Source organism: Mesitornis unicolor, unplaced genomic scaffold, assembly GCF_000695765.1.
Source record: "Mesitornis unicolor isolate BGI_N332 unplaced genomic scaffold, ASM69576v1 scaffold13827, whole genome shotgun sequence".
In the NCBI taxonomy this organism is placed as follows: Eukaryota; Metazoa; Chordata; class Aves; order Mesitornithiformes; family Mesitornithidae; genus Mesitornis; species Mesitornis unicolor.
This window is the reverse complement of record NW_010195838.1, coordinates 1-22,968: the sequence shown is the minus strand read 5'-3', so window position 1 is coordinate 22,968 and position 22,968 is coordinate 1. Positions and strand designations below refer to the sequence as shown.

The 22,968-nt window shown below is 38.0% G+C and overlaps 1 protein-coding gene across 1 annotated transcript; it reads left to right on the top strand.

Annotated features, from left to right (window-relative positions):
- Positions 1-70: 70 nt before the first annotated feature.
- On the top strand, positions 71-22,936 carry TEX11 (testis expressed 11; the record flags this gene model as incomplete). Its single annotated transcript, XM_010188260.1, has 20 exons — positions 71-183; positions 2,353-2,437; positions 3,612-3,691; positions 4,121-4,201; positions 4,283-4,402; positions 5,520-5,600; positions 8,127-8,212; positions 9,693-9,750; positions 10,559-10,654; positions 12,243-12,324; positions 14,054-14,132; positions 14,886-15,037; positions 15,760-15,845; positions 17,025-17,162; positions 17,885-17,987; positions 19,105-19,229; positions 20,246-20,331; positions 20,966-21,019; positions 21,725-21,765; positions 22,850-22,936. Coding segments are annotated over 20 exons (1,833 nt in total), but the record flags the coding sequence as incomplete, so codon positions are not given.
- Positions 22,937-22,968: the final 32 nt, after the last annotated feature.

Genomic DNA, 22,968 nt, shown 5'->3' with positions numbered 1-22,968 from the left:
GATAAGCGCCTGGGAGCTGCCGCCTGTGGTTGGGTTGTACCTCACGCCTTCTCCTCCTCTCGTCTTACAGGGCTGGTGCGGGAGTTACTGAGGGAGGAGGCCCCGTTCCGTATCGCCGCCCTCACCGAAGAGCTTTTCCAGGCGGCGGGCAGCCTTTCTGAGAAGGACGGGAGCGCGGCTGAAGTAGAGCCCCCGCCTCCCTGGCCGGTGCCCCTTTCCGGCCCGCCTGAAGAAGCGGGAGTTTCGTGTACTCCGCCCCGCCTCGTAGCGCTCGCCCAGGTCGGTGCTGCGGCCCTGCGGCTGCGGCAGGGCCCGCGCCCGCCTCCCCCCTCCCCTGCTGTTGGGAGTGTGAACAAAACAGTTTTCGGTTTTGAACCCAGTAGCCTGAGAGTCCGAAATAAAGTGGAAGATGTTACGTTTAAAAAGTCAATGCAAATTAGTGACCTGAAGTGTAGGAAGTGTGTGCAATAATGGGAAAAGTTACTGGTATCGTAGTGATGTTAAGGTCATGTTAAGTTTTTTATTACTTCAATTTTCTAGTAGTATCTTAACTCAATTTGAAGCAAAAATGCAAGTGTAGAGTGCTGATGCATTAAGAGTTTGGTGCTGGATCAGAGGAGAGCTTATGTGTGGATTCTGGTAATGACAGCAGATACCTGAGGAAGAAGGAAACAAGCAAGCATGTAATTTTAACTGGTGAACCCAGTGCATAATACTAGAGTGGGAAGTACTCGTTTTGAGACACTATAAAAGTGAATTAGGTTGGTTTTTATAATGTTTTTAAATTTAGGGGTTTTTTTCCTTCTGTATGTTTTTCCTAGAGGAGTACTTACAAAGTATTAAATGTCTAACAGGTCTTTTTTCAAAAAGAAGTCTGATCAGAAATACATGAATCGAATAAAAACAAGACTAGCTGAGATACTGTCCAACCTTTTCCTCCAAAATTGTATTTTGAAAAGAGATTTAACTCATAGTGAATTTTCACAGAAGGAAGACTGATTTTGAAAGCCCTAGATTTGTGACAAGGAGCAAGATAGGTTAGCGAGTGTTGCAACAGAAAGTCTGCTTAGTGCAATCTGTGAAGAAATACAGAAGCATAAAACTGGTATCCTTCAGTTCTTCCTGAATCAGTTGGACTAAATTAATTTTAAAGAAAGCAGAAGTCATTAATCTGTCATATGATCCCTTCAATAAAAAGGCCTGTAAAATGTGTCCTGGTTAGGCAAGAGTGTGTTTGTAGGCAAGATCTGCTATGGAAACCAGGAGCTGAAGTGATGGAAAGTGCAACCCTTCAAGGTAGGTTGTTAAAGGAGCTTACTGATTTTTAGATAGGACTGCATCATCTTAAAAGAGTGTATAGTCAGTAGCCTTTGTTCTTTGTTTGCTAGTATCAGAAGTTTCCTGATGTAGGTATTTAAAATAAACTACTTATTTTTCTTTTAGATGGGCAGAAGAGATGAAGCCTTACAAACCTGATACAATACTTACAGGTGTTTTCAAACCTGATGCAATACTTACAGCTCTTTCCCAATCCAGTCAGAGTTTTCAGCATCTTTTTAAAATGCACATAATGTGTTCTGAAAGCTGCCAGTGAATTGGTTGTATTTTGGACATGGTGATTTTGTATCTGTGAGTGTTTGTCAGAAAACTTCATCTGAGATGGATAGGGCAAGCGAGGTCGCATTTTGATAAGCTTGGAAAAGGACTTGATAGAAACATAGGGCATTTCAGTGATGTGTAATAAGATAGATTAATGGGATTAATAGTTGGATGTTCCTGTTACACAGTTCACTATTTGTAATTTCAAACTGGAGCCGAAGGCACTGATGGATGGTGTGACATATATGTGCTCTTGGTCATATGACTAATTAGTTCTTTTTAGTTTCAGGTCTAATCAGCCTTGGATTTACACTGTCATGTTCTTTCTTACTTCACTTCATCTTAGAAGTGCTCTCATGTTTTTTAGAATATGTGAAATAGTCTTTAAAAAAGACTGAATATAGAATAGGAAATATACTTATGAAAAGAGTATGAGCTTCCTGCCAGCTCCTTATAATTCTTCGGAAATTATGGATCTATAGAAAAGAATGATCTGTACTTTTAGCTGAAGAAATGCTATGTTGTCCATTCCACGTGCCTGTTTTCAGGTCACTATCCCACATCTCGCTGCGGGATCATGTAACAGTTTCACAGAAAACTCACACCTTTGACTTCAACAGGAAAGGAAGTTGCACAAGCACATGAACAGGTCATTACTGTGATACACATGAAAAATGGTTCCTTTTCCAGTAGTAAATTTAAATGTGCCCCAAATCTAGAACAAAACTAAATCTAATGGAATTCTCCTCTCAGGTCGAAGAGGATGCAGTAAGCCTGTGGAACTGGGCTGTGACTAAACACACGGGTTGTGTTCTCAGTGATGAGCAAAGAGCTAAACGTATGTATGTGCTCTATACCTTCCTCAATGTGTTTTGTGTGCTGTAGCAACAAAAAGGAAAAACTCTCTGCTGACAGGCATATTGATAGTGCTGCAGATTTGTCTGGAGCTTTGCAAATAGGGTGTAGGCAGAGCAAAATACACAGCTGGGCTTGTATAAACAGTTCATGCAGACTCAACCTGGTGTAACAGTGATCTTGTGACAGAATCAGTGTAGACGTTATCATTCACCCTTTCTGGGCCACAGCATCAGTAAAGAGGTGATGTGACCAAAGTAAGCTGTAATTTGCCTTCTAATGCTATGATTTTAATCTAAAAAGATACCGAAATAACATAGATGTAAATTTTATACCGTCAGTCAATTTATATCACATGAGATTTGTTTCTTTAATGTAGCTACCTCATCAATGTTTACATACAGCAAACCTCTAAATCATCCTTTTGCTTTCCTGCTTTAGCCAGGTACACAACTGGTGGGTTTGCTTGGAGCCAGAAGCAGGGCAGGGGCAAAGCAGAAGTGAGCTTTTGGTCTTTTCCCTCATCCTGTTCTTTATGTGGTTCTGCAGGATTGCAGTATCTGGCCCACATTTTTGTCTTGAGGAATTAGAGTCAAAATTACATATAATCTGCATCATATAAAGTATATCAGGTAAAGGGAATAGGGTAAGTTTACACAAAACAAGTAGTCATTGTAGAGCATAATGTTCTCAGATCTTGAATCGCAGCTGAAGGGCCAGGGAGAGGCTATTTTAAATACATTAAGTGGTGTCTTTTCCACCCATGCTGTATAAGGAAGGCCTGAAAATATTTTTGCTTTTTACTTTGAAAATGTAAAGATTATTAAACCTCATTTCCTTATTTTGCCGAAGGCTGTTTTGAGGCTCTCAAGACATGTTGCTGTAAGCACTTGCAAAGTAATTAAGTCTTTGAATACCGTGTATTTAACTTAAACTTTCTCTAAAGTGTTTAATAGGTATTTTGATGAGAACATTTTTTTCCCCCACTGCCTACAAAGCAGTTTTAAAAAGCTTCGCTAAAATTCAGACTGCTCCTGAAGATTGCGATTTTTTCTTTCTTCTAATTTAAAATGGCAAGCAGTCTTTCAGAGATAGCAAGGCCTGACTTGGGAAAAAAAAAGGGGGAACTTATGAATGTCCGTGGTGTTTTCTTGCAGTACGGTTTGTTGCTTGCAGACTGCTGTGCCTTTGTGAAGGCAGTGATCCTTCAGAGGGAACTATTCGAAGACAGATTTTGGTAAGGCTCATGGTGGGTGAGCAATAAAGTACAGTTGATGGTCAAGGGACACCTTCAAACCCTATTAGAGTTGCTTTGGAAAAGAAGTGAAAAGTACCCGTAGTTCTGGGGAATGTACGTGCTGAAGGTGGACCTGTATTAGCACAGGGATACCTTGCTAAGCCAGTGCAGTTATTTGTCATACGGTAAAATGTGATATAAGCAGCACATTAATTTATTTCAGTATCTTAAAATATTGTCTAGTAGGGCAGGGTAAGTCTTATGCTGCATCTAAGTGTTAAGGACTCTGTTCAGACATGAGAGGTGTGTGTCAGAAACTGGAGCTGAAATCCCCCTCTCCTACATTAGATACGTGCATCAACAAGATGAGATCTAACATTGCCTTTCTTGAAAGTGACTGTATTTTCACAAAGCACTTCTCATTTTCAGATGTCTATGAAAACTGGGAAAGGATGGATAGATATTGGAAAAGCAGATCTTGCAGATGAATTTCTAGAGGTTGCCATGAATGTGAGTTTGTTTCTAGTTTAAATTTCTTATTTGTATTCCATTTGTAAGTTCCATGGGTGATGCCTATGCTTTGTTTTCCAGAGTATAGAAAAACTCTATGCAAAGTTACTTAAGGGGAGCGATGGTGAAGCAGATATTCATGTGCACAAAGCTGATGTGGAGAAGAACATCTTCAAAGTGCTCTCTTATCAGGCTGAATCAGTAAGTGTTCATCTCAGTTTTCCTTATAAGTAGGTAGGGGTATAGAGGGAAACTCTGACCCAAATATTAGATGTATGAATGCTTGGCATTGAAGACTTGCTGAGGGATACATTTCCTTCACTTAGATGTAAGATAGCAGATCTTGTGTTTGCATTCAGTGTTGCAATCATTTAATGATTTTTAATTTGCCCAATTTATCACAGTAATTTCTGCTGTGGTGTTTATATCTTCTAGTTCAGATTTGTTGCTCTATGATTTGGCTAGCATGGCTGTTTATAAAACAAACAACTGCCTTTCTGAATCATAAGTGTGTCAGTTCCAAAGGTGTCCTGTGCTTGTTTGAAGAATGGGGGTAGGACTGGTGTAGAGCCTGGGTCCCCCAAACTGCATTTGGGTAATGGGTGCACAGCAGGACTGGTCACTTTGGAACACTCATCATACTGTGTTAGTATTTGCAGCTAGGCTGGTTGAAAGTGTAGAATTGTATCATGACTGCAGATAGCCAAGGTTTCGATCTAACAAGCAGATAGAAGCCACATGTGGAAAGTCTTCTGTAACTTAAAACTTCTATGACTACAAACTCATGAACATCATCAAAGCTATTAATATTATATGCCATCAGACAGAGATCTTTCTATAAACGAATACTCTCTCTTCCGTGACCTCATACACGCTACTTTCCACACATAAAAGCTTTAAACAGTGGGAGAATAAGTATCTCAAAAATTCTCAAGAGCTTCCCTAAACTGGCCAAAGCAGTGGCCAAAATTTTTAATTTGATCATGGAGACAAAGAAGGACCTTAAATTATTGGAGAGGTGGGTTAAGGGTTGCTGAGCTGTTGTGTCATCTTAACATCTGAATGACCTTGTCCCATGCATCTGGCCTTTTCACGCTCCCTAAGGACTGCAGTATTTTTTTAAATGTCTTTATCATCTGGCAATATATAGAAATGTACAGAATTATTGTAGCACTGTAAGGACAGAGATCTAATCACAAATCTAGCTTTACTGAATGTGAAAAACCCACGTCCTATTTCAGAGAATGAGTCTTTTAATGAATTTTAAAGACAAGTTGCTCACTAACAAGTTTCTTGGCATGCTCTACTGCTTTCCTAGGCAGTTGCTCAAGGGGATTTTCAGAAAGCGATGCTGTGCATGCAGCGCTGCAAAGATATGTTGATGAAATTGCCAAAAGAGGTAAGTGAATTCATCCCTCCTTTATCATTCCAAACTTTGAAAATCTGCTTTCCTCTCTGTATGTTAAAGAATGACTTATGCCATGTAACATTTTGAAAAGTTCTCTGAATTATGTATCTCTTCTGGTTTTGGTTGCTTCTTTGAGATTTTCTTCCTAAACATTTTGCATGAAAATAGCAGGTTTTTTCTTCAAAGTGTTTGGTTTGGTTTTTATTTTTTTTTTCCTCTCCAAAGTCCATTTTTTCTTGTTTCTCATAGTTTATAGTTTGAAATAGGATGATAAACTCTTCCTGCAGAAAGAAAGAAGACGAATCGGCAATCAGGGCAAAATGATTTTAAATTGAATATGTGACCTACTCTTCGACAGAACCAGCTGCATTTTACATCATGATCTTGTACATTGCTTCTTCACTTGTACACTGTGAACTTTTGTCTGGACACAGATGGGACAAGAGAAGAACAAAGTTACTAAGCTTTTAATATGCAAGTCTTTCACTACCCTGAGTGCTGTTCTTCATGTTCATGAAGCTGTCGAGCTATGAATGGAGGCTTTCCATTGCACTAAACTGTGTTTTTTGTAGTCACAGAACAATGTTCAAAGGAAAAAAAACTCTAGCATATGCAGAGTAGTTCTTTGTTTGCAAAGATAAAAGTTTAATATGTTTATATCAGAATAAATGTGCCCATATTTATTTTCATTTGCTTACTTTAATATTTTCCCAATATTTAGGAAACGTTTTGTTCCTGTCTCTGTGGTACAGGCAATAAAATTCAAAGAGGTAGATGTGAATTCTAAAAGGGAAATGTGGGAAGTAGTTTGGATTTTAATTGAGTTTTAAACCAATTAGAGTCCAGCCAATTTTAAATTGTTTTTTGTTATCTGCAGGCCGCCTTCAGTGCATCCAAGTGACTAAGTCAGTTCACAGGTCTAGCTTTGATTTGAATCATAACGCCAGAGCTTCTCACTGTGAGCTGTTGAAAATACTCACTGGGATCTTTGCATTACTACTCCTTATGTCTATTTTAATTTAATGCTTTCCCCTTAAACTCCTCCATTACATAGTATTAAACTTCTCATGATGAATGCTCTTCACAAACCAGGAACACTGATGCAGACAAGGAAGAGATTTCTGATCATAAGAGATACAATTTACTTCTGGTTTAAAGAGTGGTATTTAAGCAATGAGAAAAAAGGAAGGAGCTAGCGATTGCTGAGTGACTTTGAAACCTGTTGACCACTAGGTAGCCATCAGTCCTTAACTCTTCCATTGTACCAGAGAGCACTTGCAGAGTGTCACAAGGAGATTGTTGCGTTATGTATGGTACCGCAGATCTGCTGGAGAGGATTTGCAGCTTGTGGATCATCACTGGTCTATGGACCATGACTGTGAACCCTTGCCCTACAGGGTGGAATGCCAGAATTGTTGCAAACAAACACTTGTTCAGAGAAGTGCCAGGTTTATGGGGATCACAGTCATTCACTGAAATAGTATTTTAATTATCCTTTGAAATACAACTTTTCCAAGCATGTAAGTAAATGACTGGGGTATGCCACAGTACACCTACAGTATTATGCTAAACACTTTGAATGAAACCCTCTCAATACAGTAAACTTTTGTTCTGGAAAGAAAATGTTCACAAATGAACTTAGAAAAAGAAGGGTTTCACATCTGTGAGTGATTTTGTTGTTGTTGTTCATGCATACTGAATCTGTGCTTTTGTCTCTGAATTGCAATGAGATAAACAGTAAATTTGATGCAAGATGTGCTATATCTCTCATTCTTGCCCAAGAATTTGAAGTCTCTAGTCACTTGTAAAAACCATCATTTATACTTGGCAAAGAAAGTTACTGCAGAGGCAAAATGGATGTAAATATTGGCAGCCTGTTAGCATTTAAACTGACTTTTTTTGGTCTCTTCTTTGGACCATACATGGCAGCTGCACTGCAAATCATTTCAAAGGAAAGACAAGTTGTTATGAAAATATATTGTCAGGACTGGCTGATAAAGCAGAAAGCAACAGTGCTCTGAAAAACCAAGCATTTAAAACCAGTTTTCTCTTAAAACTTGTGATGTGAATGATCCTTTTTTAACCCCTTTGAGAAATGTTGGGGGAAAAAGTCTACCATAGAAGAGGTAGAGTCCTCTTCACTTAGCTACATAAAACTGCTTTGTCATTTTTAAAAATGAAGTTGTAATATTCCAGTTTTTCCTCTCTAGTTTTAATTTTTATTGTTTACACATTTCTAGTGCTTTCAGTGTGGTTTCCTGAGGAGCTGTTCTACCTCGTGTGTTTCAAGAATCCTTCTGTTTTGCGTGTCCTGAACTGGTTAATGACGCTTCTCTTTCCCACACAGTTCTGATTCCATTTCAGTCATGTTTGATATCCCCTTGTATAAGGTCAGAAGTTATAATAGTGGATATATCTTTAAAGTACAATGCATTTTAAAGAATCTGAGACTGGAATGTCATAGATCTAATGATGTTCCTACAAGAACATTATAGAAGCAGGAGCCTTTTATTGCAGGCCTGTTACCTGTCAATCCTCTGTTACAACTTTGGAGTGGAAACCTATGAATGGAAGAGGTATGAGCAGAGCTCCTTCTGGCTCAGGTAATGTGCAAAGGCAAAATAAAATCCTGCTTTTGAGATGTAAAAACATGTGCAAAGGAGAGATGAGAGCAAGGGAAGAGTAGAATTTTAATTAAAAAATTGAGAATACTAGATTTTAACTGAATCAAATTAGCTGAGCAGATACTTAGTGACTGTCTTACAACATTGCCTAACATTTTTGTCTGCTCTCCACATTGATTTTCAGGTCATTGAAATGAAAGTCTTTCCATGGTTCTCATCAATTGTCTCCCTAACATTTCTTCCAAAGAGATTATTTTTATGAAGAGGCTGTTCCCAGTGCTTGTGCCATTCATAAATGATCATGAAAGGATTTGAAAACATTGGAAAAGAGTAGATGAATTCTTCTGACTGGTTTTAAATGGATTTGTTTTAAACAGCATTTGAGTTTCTAAGAAAAGATTGCTTTACTGAGAGCAAGTCCTTGACCAATGAAAGACACAGACATCAAACATCAGGAAACAAGCATAGTTTGAGATGGTTTGGGTAGGATCCAAAAATGTAACGTGGCAATACTAAGGAAGAAAACGTGTAGGCTATTGGGAAGAGTATCCTCATGTCAAGGTCACAGCTTCAGCTGAGAACTTATTTATTTATTTATTTTTGTTTGAAGTAGTCAGAAGAAAATGAATGGCAGCATATCAAATTCAAAATAGTTATGGTCACATACGGTGTCAAAGAGGATTTGTAGAATTAATTACATCTGGTGCCTTGGAGATTATTTTTGTATGTTATTATTGTGGAAAATTAAATACCAAGTCCTGATGTCAAAATCTGAGAAGGAAAGAAACCTTTGCAAAGTGCAAATAATTATGTGGAGAAAGAGATGTAGCTCCATCTAGTGGGTTAAGGTTTTCCTGTACTGAGAATATATTGGGAACCCATTATTAGGAAACAAACGCTCAGTTACTGTTTTTCTTTCTAACAGTTCTTCACTCACAGCATTTGCAGTCAAATCTGGTTTTGTGGAATTACCACTGCGTTTTCTCCTGGGTGGGCCTTTGTGCTGTCATTTAACTTTTAAAAAAAGAATGGGGAATCATGACTCCCAGCATCTGTTTCTGTCTCTGCTCTTGATTTGCTGTGATCTTGAGACCAGGTCCTGTATAACGTTTGGTATGAGTTTATTTTATGTCAGGTAAGAATGAGAACACCTGCTTCTCCAAAACCCTTATGGTTAGAACTGATAAAGCCTACTGAAATGTTCCAATAGAAGATGTTACAGAAGGTGGTGAAATAGATTGAAGGAAGTGATTGAGTACAATTTTTAACGTGGGGATTTAGAAAGAAAACAAATTTGTCTGCTTTGGTGTAAGAGCGAGTGCTGAGACTATTTTGTTTGATTTATGTGGTTTCTAGCTGGTTAAGAAGTGGAAAGGATAGAATGTTGCACATATCAGAAGACTGACTGAATTTCTCTCCGTCATCCCGTTTAATTCTAACTTTCACTTGTCATTGTTAGGCAGAGTTATGACATTGGGAAGATGGACGTGAAATACTCTATTGGCAAAGAAATGCTGGTAAGAAATAGAGAAGTTGCTGTTTACACATAGGAGGATTTTGTTAACCTGAGTCAACTGTATCATCTGTCTCTGCTGTGCCAAACCTGACCAGTGATTCTTTGGCCTCCTGTTTAGTACGATCTGCTACGAAGTTTGGCAGAGTTGCAAGTTCAGTTGCTATGAGCACTAGTCTGAGAGTTCAGTCACTGATGGGTGCCCTTAAATCACATGTGAATCTACTTTTTCACAGGAATTAAATTGTAGAAAGTAAGGGTAAAGTAGATCCTGAAAGGCCATCTCTTCTTCCCTTCCCCCTTTTCTTTCAAGACAACATCAGTTACATCTGTGTCACTCTGGTAGATGTTCATCTGTCTCATTCATAAACCTATTGCTCCTTTTACAACGCACAGTGGAGATGGAGAAGATTTTAATCTCTTCCTCTTTATTTAAAAAATTTATATATTTGAAGGCCATTATCATGTATGTCTTTGTGTTGTGTTTGTTTGGTTTTTTTCTCCATGAAGTTTGTACCTCCTGTTCCTTCAGTTTCTTCTTTCATTCTGGTTTTTCCTTGCTACCCTTCTGTTCTCCTCTGAGCTCTAGTTCATTTGTGTGTGAATTGTGCTTAAGACTTAGATATGCTTCAGAACGGAGCAATTACTTTGTATGTCTGATACCAGCCAGGCATTCATTTGACTCAAAGAGCTTTTATTTTTCATTACCTTGAATTTTGAATCTTTTGTATTCGTATGTATGTTCATGTGTGGCTATTTCTTTTTCTGCTCTTCAGATGGCATTTATACTTCCAGCTTGTTTTTCTTCACAGGCCAAAGTGCTGCGATTGTTAGCTACAGCCTATTTCGAGTGGGACTGCCATCAGTATCTTGACAAGGCACTGAAAGCCATAAGCTTGGCAAATCAGGTAATAATGCGTTGCTGTATTTATGGTGTGCAGGAGTCAAAACTCAAGCATTTATTAACGTAAAAATATGGACCACATGAATCACTGGTGTGTTACCCTCGACATCAGATGGAGTTGTGTTTTCTTTGCCTTGCTTTTCATACTCACAAGTATGTTTTCATGTTCCCAGCTTTTTTATAGAGAAATACTTCTTGACATGTAGCTGTAAAGCTGTCTTGCTGCCTCCTGTTTATTAATAGTGAGGTCCTTTGTTGATACAACTAAAATTTCTCTGGCACATATTCATGAAAAATGTACAAACAGAATAAACTACAGTGTGGTCCACCTGGGGTTTATAGCAGATGGCTTTTTATGCACCAGACCTTTCTTCTTGCTTTGGCTTATAATGAAAATCTCCATACTACATTTTGAGTCCCCATCTCATTATCTGTACAAATTATTGAGCAAGTGCCAAACAGAGTTCAGTTTTGAAAGCCCTGTAACCATGCTACATCAGTCTTATTTCAAACAATTCATTTAGCTATTGTGCTTTACTAACATGGCTGTATTTCTTCTGAAACCTGAAAAGTGAGCTGTATAAACATACCAGCTACCCTGAAGAAAGTTCATATATCTCTAAGAAGTCCCTGCAGTGAGGTCTCTTGCCCTTGTACAAATTCTGTTTCCCATATAAAGACTTAAATTAATTTTGTGCTTCTTCTGTCTTTTCAGGTTAGTTAGAGTAATTTAAATTTGAAAAAAAATTATATTTGTCTTTGGTTGATAATTTTAAAATTTCCATTACCTGTTTCATTCAAAATAAGTTTTAAGTAGAAAATCTGTTTTAAATGAAAGCTCCAATTCAGTTTTCTACATGCTGTTAAAGCTTTCAGACAGATGATGATGAGCACATGCTCAGGAGACCAGGATAAAAGGCAGTGTGTTTTAATCACTCAAATAACATGCTACTACAGTATTAAGCCCTTTGCAGGTTTTGTTGTATTTCCTTTTGCAAGATCTTTTGAGGTAGAAAGTGTTGTTATCATAATTTTTTTTAATGTTTTGATATTGTATGAAGGTGTGGAAAACTAGAAGAAAATGTTTATTCCAGAGTCTGAAATGTGCAGTGTTTTAGTGAGAGCTGTAGTATACAGTCTTCATTATTTCCTTTTGTTCCCACTGTTGTTCTCTTCAACATTTCTTATTATTATAAGCTACTTTGAGTTCTGCTTATATTAATTTGAGAGTAATCCAGCCAATTCACACATAGAAAAGCAGGAAAAGTTTCTATCATTCAGTATTGTTCAGCTTCTATTTAAAAGTATTGGAAATGGGCCGCAGCAAAATGAGAATCACGTATGCCTTGCTTTCATTGTTCTCATGGACTCTTGGCAGTATGAGAATAAATAATAAAGATGCACGTTGCATTTAAGAAGAAAATATTGCCAGTTGCCTGCCTATTGCTTCTGTCATTACAATGGAACTGAAGAATACAGTGGAGTATATGTGATTTCCTGATATTTGTCTGTGTTATGAATGTGCTGGACTCTCATTGGGTCTGTATTCTGTAACCAGCTGTCCGAGTCATGTGTTGTTTCTCATTATGCAGGAGAATTTGCATCCAGCGGGGCTTTTTTTGAAAGTTAAAATTCTTCTTAAAAGTGGAGCGTCAGATGAAGATGTCAACTCAGGTATCACAGCTCTGTACTCCTATTAAGGTGATACTACTCAATATCCAAGAAGATGGCCTGAGTTGTAGATAGAAAAGAAAAATAATCCCTTTCTCCTGTGTTTTAGAGTAATCTTCATTAGCTAAATGTTGTTCTAGTTTTAGAGTGTGAGACACAGTAGTCAGTGTTCACAGAGGAGTTATCCAAGTGCTAATATAAGTTTGAATTAAGCATGGTTTTATTTCTGTTAAGAATTTAAATCAACTTGCTGGAAATAGGGAAGGGGAAAGACTCTGAAGCCTGTTAGAATGAAAATGCAGCAATGTAAAGGTATGGTTTATTTTAGACATATGCCTCAGGCTTACTCAAAAAGGGTGACTCTTACACAGTCAGTGTAGAAGAAAGACTTGTGAACCATTGCTCTTCTCTGTATGTGGTTTTGCAGCTTTTGGCCAAAAGGCATCAAGTGCTGATCAGTGTGTTGTTATAAACCCATGTTACCAGAGTTTATTTAGTTTATCTAGGGCATAGAAACTTGTTTCTTCTTATTCCTCAAACTTGTCACTTGAAGAGGACTGATTTTTCTATTGATATGAAAGGAGAAGAAAGTTTTTTGGGGGACTTTAATATAGAAAGGGTAATGTATCAGGAGAAACTTATTTCCATAAATAATTAAATCTTAGGGAAGAGAGGTTTTGTACTCTTCATGGTTTGAAAGCACCAGGTGCGTAATGAATGCTCTGGAAAAATAAACGTAGGATGAGATGAGGAATTTGTTGCAGAGCTGAATGGTTTGAATGCTGCCAAATTAGCAGGAATGAAAAACTCCACTTCAGATTGCTCCTGGGGAATTTAAACCAGCTTTCAAGTGGTTAGTTACTCAAAACTCATTGCAATAGCTGGCTTCTGTTCTGTAGTTTGAATTATGGAGTCATAGTGTTGCCTATCAAAACACTCTGCTGATGTTTAGTAGCATTAAGACTCCAGTCAGTTTTTCAAGCAAGTTTATTAATGAGTGGATGTCTGTCTTTTCTTGTATGGCTGGCAGAAAAGAGCGTTGAGTCCATGCACTGCAACTTCTCTTTCTTTTGAGTGAAGGTTCCTGCTAAGTTTAAGGCATTTGACTGCAATCTTGTATTAAGCACTTAAAAATGCTTCCTGTAACAACTGTTACAGTCAAGTTTCAATGTGTTCCTTCTCTGATCTCATCCAAGCTATAAATGTGTGAATCTCGTTAGCAGCCATTTAGCACAGTCTAGCAGTTTTAAAACTTTTATCTGAATGGTCTAAAACTGATACCTACTTATCAACACCAGTCAATTCAACAGCTGATGGAAAAGGCATTAGGCTTAAGTAGTTCCCGTTGTAATGGGATGCCACCACACAGCCTGAGCACTGGCCTCAGTCTTAAATGGTTTCTGCTGGAGAAGGATAAGATATTTTGATGGAAAGCAGCTTGAGGCAAAAGTTTGTGCTACTAATGCCTATGCTGTTCCTGCTTTAGAGACAGAGGGCTGGAACGTCAGGGCTATCAGTCTGTCACCTTTCTCCAGTACATTTATTGTACAATGAACGTCGAAGTGCAATAGGCATGTTTTATTCTTCCTTTTGTTTTAGAACTAGTATGTTGGTGGGATTTTTTGTTTGCTTGTTTTTTTTTTCCCAAGAAACTGTATGAGGTAAATGGTAAATTGAGCAGTTAAGTGACTAAACTGATTAAATAATCTCAACTACTTTGTGTTTTATCCAGCTGTTGCAGAATTCCTGCACCATGAGATGTCTTTAGACTTTTGTTTGAATACTGCCAAACTGCTGCTGGAGCATGGAAGGTATGAAAACATCACAAAGTGGGGTGAACACAGTAATTGGGCTTTGTAGGTGTTCTTTCGTGCACAAAGAATATCTGTTACACAATGATGCTTTATTTTAAATAAAAACTCAGAGAGGTAGGTAAACAGTTTTGAGAGGGAGCCTGACTTTGCTATAGCAAAGTGGTACAGATTATGGCAGCAGGGTGTGAATTAATGTTGAGTGGCAATTTGCAAGGCTGTAGCCTTACTTTGGAATGATGAAAATTCTCCCTATGTAGTTTTAGTAAATATCTGGGATGCTATATATATGAGTCTGGAATTATCTGACTGAAATCCTTCTTCCATATTAACTAATCAACCATCAGAATGAAAGAGATTAGAATCCTAGAATAATTATCGTGAAAAATGAAAGCAGTATAAGGATAAACAAGTTACAGCAAAATAAATGAAGGCATGCAATTTCACACTGTTGAATGCTCCATCGTGATTGTATCTATGTATGCTTCTAGCTGGCAGTAAATTCTTACTCCTTCATTGTGAGGAGTAAACTCTCTTGTTAATACTGTGGAACAAGCATGTGTTAATAGAAGGTTAATACTGAATAGATGAACTGCAGTAAATTCATACCTTGACTCACTCTGTCAGTGTGATTTTTGTGCCAGTAGTATTAATGAGGCACATGCTGTATGGTGTGAATATGTTATTTTTTTTAGAATGGAAAATTAACAGCTCTTCTTGTGCAGCCTCTTAAAAATGCATCTGTGTGAATAGGGAATCAGTTGGTTTTGATTTTCTGAAATCCATTCCTGAACGATTTGAATCTTCACCTGACCTTGGAAAAATTACCCTGCTCCACATTGAGTTCCTGTTGCAGAATGAGAGGGAGCTGCTTGCTAAGCAAAAGGTTGAAGAAATTATTATAGGTCTGTATCCATCTTTTGCTGAAAGCTGAATTTAGTTGGCTAGAGTCTTGAATTTTGATTTTCACTCTTTTGCTTATTCCCATCTTTCTTTCTATTTGTGTCTCTTTTCCCTTATGTTTCTCTTGCGTGACAACTCTGAACTGTCATAGTGAATGACAGCCATGATAAAGCTCCGGGTTAAATTAACTTCCTGGAACAATTCCTCCTTCTTAGTGTAGACTGTGTGTGACTGATACATGTGGGATTGGAAACATTTCTCAGAAGTTCTGTGTAATGTCAGTACTTTGGCCATCCAGCCCAATGAGGTTTCTGTCAGTATTAAAGCAGGTTGCATATTTTTGTTTGAACCACTGAATAATGGTTTCCTTTTCAGGTCTGTTGCACCTGTAGTATTTTTTGACTGCCAGATCTACTGGAAATCAGACAGTATTTTACACAGCATCGAGCTAGGTGCAAGAGCCACATTTACATTTTTCAAGCATGAAAATATTTACTCTCTTACCCACTGTTTTGGGTTTGTTTTTTGTTTGGTTGGTTGGTTTGGGTTTGGTTCATTTGCTTTATTCCAGAAGCAGGATATGAAACACTGGGTCCTGGCTGAAACTTTTGCTGTGTCAGTGTTTTTTGTTGTAGGTTATGGGACAGTCTTTCTCAGTTCTTAAGTGCTTCTCAGTGTGCTTCTTAAAGTTCTTGTAAAGTGATGATTTGCAGTATCTTTTCAGGTCATTATACTGGGAAACAGCTGTTGCCTGAAGCCTTGAACCGGCTGCACCTCATCTTGTGGGACAGAGCTGCCAGACATTATGAGGTTTGGGACCAAACAGTCATGGTGTTCTTTGTATCAGTGAAAATCAAGATCTGGGGGTTTTGACCTCTTTGGTATGTCTGGTTTTGGTTAGAGTGCAAGCAGTTACTAAGCTTTGTTTCAGTTGGCACTGGTTTTATTTTAATCCAGCTGGGTGCTGTTTTCCATTACAAGAAGTTTCAGGTAGCCTCATCTCAAGGTTTGTACATGGGAACAGTTACAACCAGAACTGATCGGCCGAGGGACCTGTGCGGCCCATCATTCTGGTTCTGTGCAGGGAAGGGTACAAAAAACCTGAAAATATTCTTTACATTGAGGTGTTTATTTTACAGTTTCTACCCTATGATGGTCAGTTGTTGCTTTAAGAAGCATGAAGTGTTGTCATTTGTAGGTTGATTTTCTCTTTAGCCTAATATAAAGTATCTTTGGATGCTTCATTGTATCTTAGTTCATATACATTCATGCTATGAGTATATATATATAGAATATATATTATGGGATCTTGTAGAATAAGATACTTTCTTATTCTTTCAGTATTTGAAGAAGATGAGCTCATGTTCTACTCTTGTATTTCAGTCGTACACTCATTTCTTGAATATCTAAAGAAAAACGTATGTGCTGTGTTATTACCTCTGGTCTGTGTAGTCAAGAAGGAATTTTGCTAATGGCACAGCTTCCTTCCTCCTCATTTTCAAATAATTTCTCTGTCCAAATTGGAACTACAGTTGGGAGTACCATCTCCACCATAGTTTTGACAAGGTTCACAGTCTAAATGTGAAAAACACTTTTGTCTTTTTCTCTTAGTTTTAGTTGCTTTTTATCCTGGAGAGAGAGGGGTTTTAAAAATAATATTTCTGTTTTGTATTTAGTCATAAGAATGTCCTTTCTGGGTCAGATGAATGACCCATCTAGGCAAAAGTCCTGTCTTTGATAGTGACCATAAGAATAAGGGAAGAATGGGAATAGGTAAAGCATCAGTTCTCCTAATAAATATTACCTGCGTTGTGGGAGCGATGATTGCTCTTCTGGGGGAAAAATTACACTAGAATATACTTGATTATCTAAATCTTTCATTTCCTATGACCCTTTTTAAAAAAATTGGAAAACATAGGCAGTTTAATCACTCAAATAAGTATGTGGGTTTTTTGTTGTTGTTGTGTTGTGTCTTTTGTAATTTCCTAGGCAAAAAGCTATTCTGAAGCTCTTCAGTGGTACAATTATTCTGTTAGCTTCTACACACCTGGGCAAATAGATCAGAACTTGGCTAAGCTGCAGAGGAACATAGCTTCTTGCTATCTTCATCTGAAACAAGTTGACAAGGTACATATTTATATATAAATGTATTAATTTATTTGCATTGTTTTTATTTTTGTAGCTATGTCATTGGGACTTGATTTACATCTTTGTTACTGTACCTCTTTTGATTTGAGAGAGGGAACTGTCTGCCTAACTTGCATCATCCAGCAGAAAGACATTGTTCATTATCTTAGCTGCTATGAGAGCCTCTTCTATTATCTATAATTCTAATGGGTTGTGTGACTGTGCCTCATTGTATCAGGTTTCTTCTCGGATTAGAGATACTCCTCTCTTGAAGACACATGAGCCTTGGCAGGAAAAATGTTTGACTTCTCACAGCAGTGTGTTAGCCGCCACCTCTGCAGAGAAGTGCACCTGTTTTACCTATCTAGGCCCTCTGGTTTGAGGGTGTTACACTTCACTGGTCAAAGTGGCAAAAGGGAATTTAATTTTTCAGCATTCTCAGGGCTTCTCTTGCTTTCTGATTCTGTAGATCTGATTTTGAGGGATTGGCTTTTTCCTCAGTCTGGTCATCGTCAGCCTTTGGTGCCATCTTCTGCTCTTGTCACTTGAATTTTCTTTCCAGGGAAGATGTTGCCAAACTAAACTTCTTGAGTAATTACATAAATATCAACAATGTAACCATTAACATTTGGTGTATCTTTTTAGTTCTCTTCTATTGCGAATTATAGTACTGATATCAAGATGCCAGTGTACTGATTTCCTTTAATCTCTTCTGTGAATAGGCTAAAGAGGCAGTTAAAGAAGCAGAGAGGTGCGATCCAAACAGCATCTTTACTAAATTCAGTGTCTATAAGATTGCAGTGATGGAGAAAGATACTGATAAAGGTAGAACTTGAAAGATAAAGGGCCCAGTACAAGGAGCAGAAGTGCCAAATACATTAGAAAATACTAAGCAGATTTGGACTGTTCATCTTGAGAAAGAGCTTCCCTCCACAGTAGAGGGAAGCTAGAAGAAGTGTCTGTAAAGTCACTGAAACTGTCAGGCTGTAGATTTAAACTGTCAGAGTGGGATACTTTTTGTACACAGTATGTAAGACGTGGAAACCGTTGCCACATCTGATATTGTCTGGATGGAGCTTCTGGCTAGAAAGTCTCTAATTTTCTCATGGGCAGAAGCTATAGTAGCATCCCAGGGTGAAAATCATTGTATACTAACTGTATATTCTCTTTTTATGCATATACAATGTAAAAAAAAAAAAGGATACTGAGCTAAGTGAATCTTAATGGAACCATTATTGGTGCTTTTAATTTGTCTGGACAGGTAGAGCCTGAATTTTCCAGAAAATACATGAATTATGGAGATGACTTAGAGGATGACATACCTCTGTAGGCTCTTTCTTCTTTATAATGAGTTCTGCCATTTCCTATTTTAACAAGAATCTTAGCTCAAGCAATGAATATTGAGAGATACAGTCTATGCTTTCTTAGAATACAGAGTAACATGCAGAGCTTATTTTCTTATGAGTTCTGAGCCAATTAATTGTCCTCTGTACATCTTTGTAATGACAACATGATTTGTTCACATAATATAGAGTGGGAACCACAGCACAGTGTGAACATAAAAGCAGCAGCACCCTTAGCATAAGCCAAGATGTGAGAGCTTGGAATCACGCCCAGACAATGTATTAGAAAGTCTTCTGTCTTCAGTGACGAACAGTTATTTAGCAGAACAAAATTAAGGATGTGAGATAGAGTTTCATTTGTATGGCATCCTTGTTTCCTTAGATTAGTAGCTTGGAAAGCCTTTTGGCACATCTGTAGGAAGAAATGCATAATTGTGGAGAAGTGCTGGTATGTTCAGGCTTTCTTGTCTTGGTTTTTCATATGAAAAAAAATTACAACCTTTCATAAGTCGTTTTTAAAGCCTCATTGAAACACTAGAGCTCTCTACCTTCCAATTGCTTTTATAAGAAAAAGTAATTCTTACCTCTGTATATTTCAGCTATGGAAGCAGTTATTGAAATGGGGAAGGTATCAGAAAAGCCGTCTCAACATGAAGACAAGCTGAGAATGGATGAAAATGCAGGCACTAACCTCCTGAGTTTAGCTGCCCAAATTGCTTTAGAGGTACAGCAGATAATGTTGTCTTTGCTTTATTGCCATAAGTAGGACAGCTGTAACCTCTGTGACCTGGCCTCCTTGCAATATTTTTATGTATTTCATGCATTTCTCAGTATTTCATGCTTCTGAGGCCAAGGTCTCACTCAAATGTGTTGTGTGATGCAAAGTAGAAATGGATTTCACATATAAAGGAATTGTATTTTTAAATATTTCTTCAGAAGAATAAAGGATTCTGAGTTATAAATATTGGTATCTGGAAATGACAGGGTGTATTGGACATCACTCTTCCTAGTGATGTCCAGTGACAGAACAAGGGACAATGGGAGGTTCAACCTGAACATGAGGAAAAACCTTTTTACTGTGAGGGTGACAGAGCCCTGGCCCAGGCTGCCCGGAGAGGTTGTGGAGTCTCCTTCTCTGCAGACATTCAAAACCCGCCTGGACGCCTTCCTGTGTAACCTGGTCTGGGTGATCCTGCTCTGGCAGGGGTTGGACTGGATGAGCTTTTGAGGTCCCTTCCAACTCTTAACATTCTGTAATTCTGTATTTCTGTAAAATTCTCCTTAGCAAAGTGTTACATCTTTTTCTGCCTCTGGGATTTGATCTTGGACATGCTAAGGAGAATCTGTGTACAAAATACACAGAAGTCAACAATGAAAAACACAAAAGTCACTCGTCCCTCTTGATTGGCAGCTTGAGTGATGTCTGAACTGGCCATTTACATTGGCATAATTAGAAGAGGCGTTTGGCTGTCTTACAGGGCTTTGTTTGTAGCCCTGTAAGGCGTGAAAGCCTTCCCAAGCTGTAGTGATCTTGTTCTTGCCATTGGCTCTTTGTGCATGGAGTCATATAATCTCTCCTTACAGTTTTCTCTTGACTCTGAGGCTCTTCTGTGCAGAGCCCTTTGTTCTTCTTCCTGCTAGTAGACTGCAAAGGCTTTTGGAATGTGCTGCTTTGGGGTTTTTTTTGGTGGTAACTGAGGTAGTGCAGTTTATATAAAACTTGTTTTAATTCATTTTCAGAATGAACAACAAGTTGTGGCTGTCAAAGCTTTGGAGTATTTGTCTGAACATTTGCAAGACTGCCGACAATTATTTGCAGCTTTAAAGTGAGAATCCAATATATTTCCAAGGAAAGAGAACTTTTTCTGGTTTCTTTATAAAGAATAGTTTATTATATTGAGAAAAGTGGAAAACAGATTCGGTGAATGATTAGATAGCAGTCTTTTTGGTGCTGCAGATGTAGCTCAAGCCTGAACTCTTAAAATTTACAGATGTTCCAAGTCTCTCCCAAGCAAATGGTATTAGTTGCTTTGAATTTAATGATTACATTGTGATTTGAACAGGTGACCAACTGTTGCGACTCTAATGAGACTGCAGCAATATATTTGGTGAAAATACCAGTTCACCTGTATCCTCTGATGAAGCAGTGTCTTCCTATTGAAATATTCTGTCATGTTTATAAGAACAGATATTGTAAGAGAGATGTATTTATTCCAGTATTTTCTTAAAGTATTTGTTAAAGCGTATTTATTGCTGTTACATGATTTAACAAAGTGATAATACAAAATAAGGAAATAGGGTGGGAAATATAATCTTATTTTCAGTTTGATGCTTTGAATTCTTCTGTGAGTTCTATGGGGTGATAACATATTTAAGAAAAGTGGGATTCCTTCTGTAAAATTAGGACAAAGTACACTGCTGGAAAAAACCCCTTGTTTCTTCATTGCTTGTTTTTCTCAGATGTTTGGTTCGTCTTACGTTGTCAAAGGTCATGGCAGAAAATGAAGAGAAAAGGTGAGTCCATTTGCAAAGCCATTTTTTAATGATGGATATGGTTCATGGTGTACTATTTTATTGCTGGGCTTATTTTCTTGCAATCGAGAGATTAGTTTTTATGCTAGTCCAGCCAGATGACTTCCCAGCTTGACCTAATGGCATCAATTAGGAACATCTTTTCTACTTGTGTAACCTTTCCTTTAAATACTTGCTCTTTGCCTTCCTTTTATTAATGCATAAGACTGTCAGGTATTTTTGATATGAAAAGTAAGCTAAGCAACCACTTTAACTTTGACACTAGGATGTGATATCTTTCAGAAGTTCTAAGTGAGAACTTCAGAGTGGGACCTCCCTTGCTGAAGCCTTGCTACTTTGCAAATGTTACGTTGGCTTAGAAGAACTGTACTGCTGGATTTTGACAGTCAAGAAAACAGCATAGTGTCAGTGGGGTTTGAAGTTTAACCTGCAGCCTCCACAACTGAGAAGATCTCCTGCTGCACTTCTACAGTGACCTTCGGTGCTGCAGATCAATCGAACTTTTTGCAGGCCTTCAATACTCCTCCTGCATCTTCAAATGCTAGAAGTTTCTAATGCCTGACGTGTTTGTCAGGGGAATAATGAGTATATCCACAATTATGAAGATGTTTGCGACATAAATAATGTGTTCTGTTGTAAGAAAGTGAATCAAATATTTTCTAAAACTGAATTTTTCCTCTGTTCTAGAGATGAAGATATCAACTCTATGCTGTCTTACTTGACATTGGGTATGCTTTTGTTTTGCTTATATTTTCTGTAGTTCTTTCATCTGTGAACATTTTATGATATGATTAGGTTCATACCAACCAAATGTTTAAACTCCTTGGTTTAGTCTGGGTTCCCCATTTCCCACCAAAAATCAGTGACAATTAAAACTGGAGATTCAACAGTGCTGGATCCCAGTGCTACAAGTTTTTGCTATGCAAAGCTTACAGGCTACTGCTGGAGAAAGTATTCCTATCAAAGCCTGTACTTGGGAGCTTCTCTCAGACCAAGTTGCAGTTTCTTCTAGGCAATTTCCCTTTAATCCTTCATGAGGCCATGCATGCAAACAACAGATATTTGTTACCACTACAGCCTGAGTGGCCTCAAGTGACAGTCCTCTACCCTGACTGCACTGGCAGGAACAACGTTAGTATCTTTAATAGCAGGGCTACCACAAAGGAAGAAGTTTGGTTTTGTAAACTGAATTAACAGCATAACTTTCTCCAGACAGTAATTCAATGGCAATGGTGGTCTTTGCTGTTCTAGCTGTTTAAAAGGGAACATATTAAAAATTATGTTAATGCTATTTCCTTTTTTATTACCTTGGAAGGCTTAGAAAACGGCAAGGAGTAAGAGCAAATTGCTGAAAGACAGGAGAGGCTTGTCAAAATTGGTTCCCACTTTTAAGTTGTGCTGTCCTTTGAAAAAGAATTGACTGCACTAGAAAGAAGTGCAGGAGTTTTACAGAGGACTTATTAAAAGTTCCTTGAAGAAAGGCCTCAACCCTGTTACTAAATTTAAAAACACTCAACTTTTTTGTGAAATTCAGTAGAACTCCTCTGCATTGCACTTCAGTGACAGTAAAGTTTGACAAGGCAGTACCTGTTGACGGCCTTGTGTATCTTATCTAACATGCTGTTTAAGGCACCTTTGAGTGTTTTTTACAAGCCTCTCTGGTCAAGCATATGATACAAGTTGTGAGAATAACTTTCCATCAGGAATTATGGGTGTTTTGGAAACTTCTGTTTTGTAGTTTAGTTATTAGATTTGGAAGTGGTTTTACTCTGCTCAGGACATGTTACTTATGATTGAACACATTTTCTGCAGCTCACAAGAGACTTGCTGAGTCTTTCACAGACGACGAATTTACAGGGGACATGAGGATCCTTGAAGCTCACTGGTTTAGAAAAGTTGGTAGGTGCACTCTCAAATGTGGTCCTGCACTT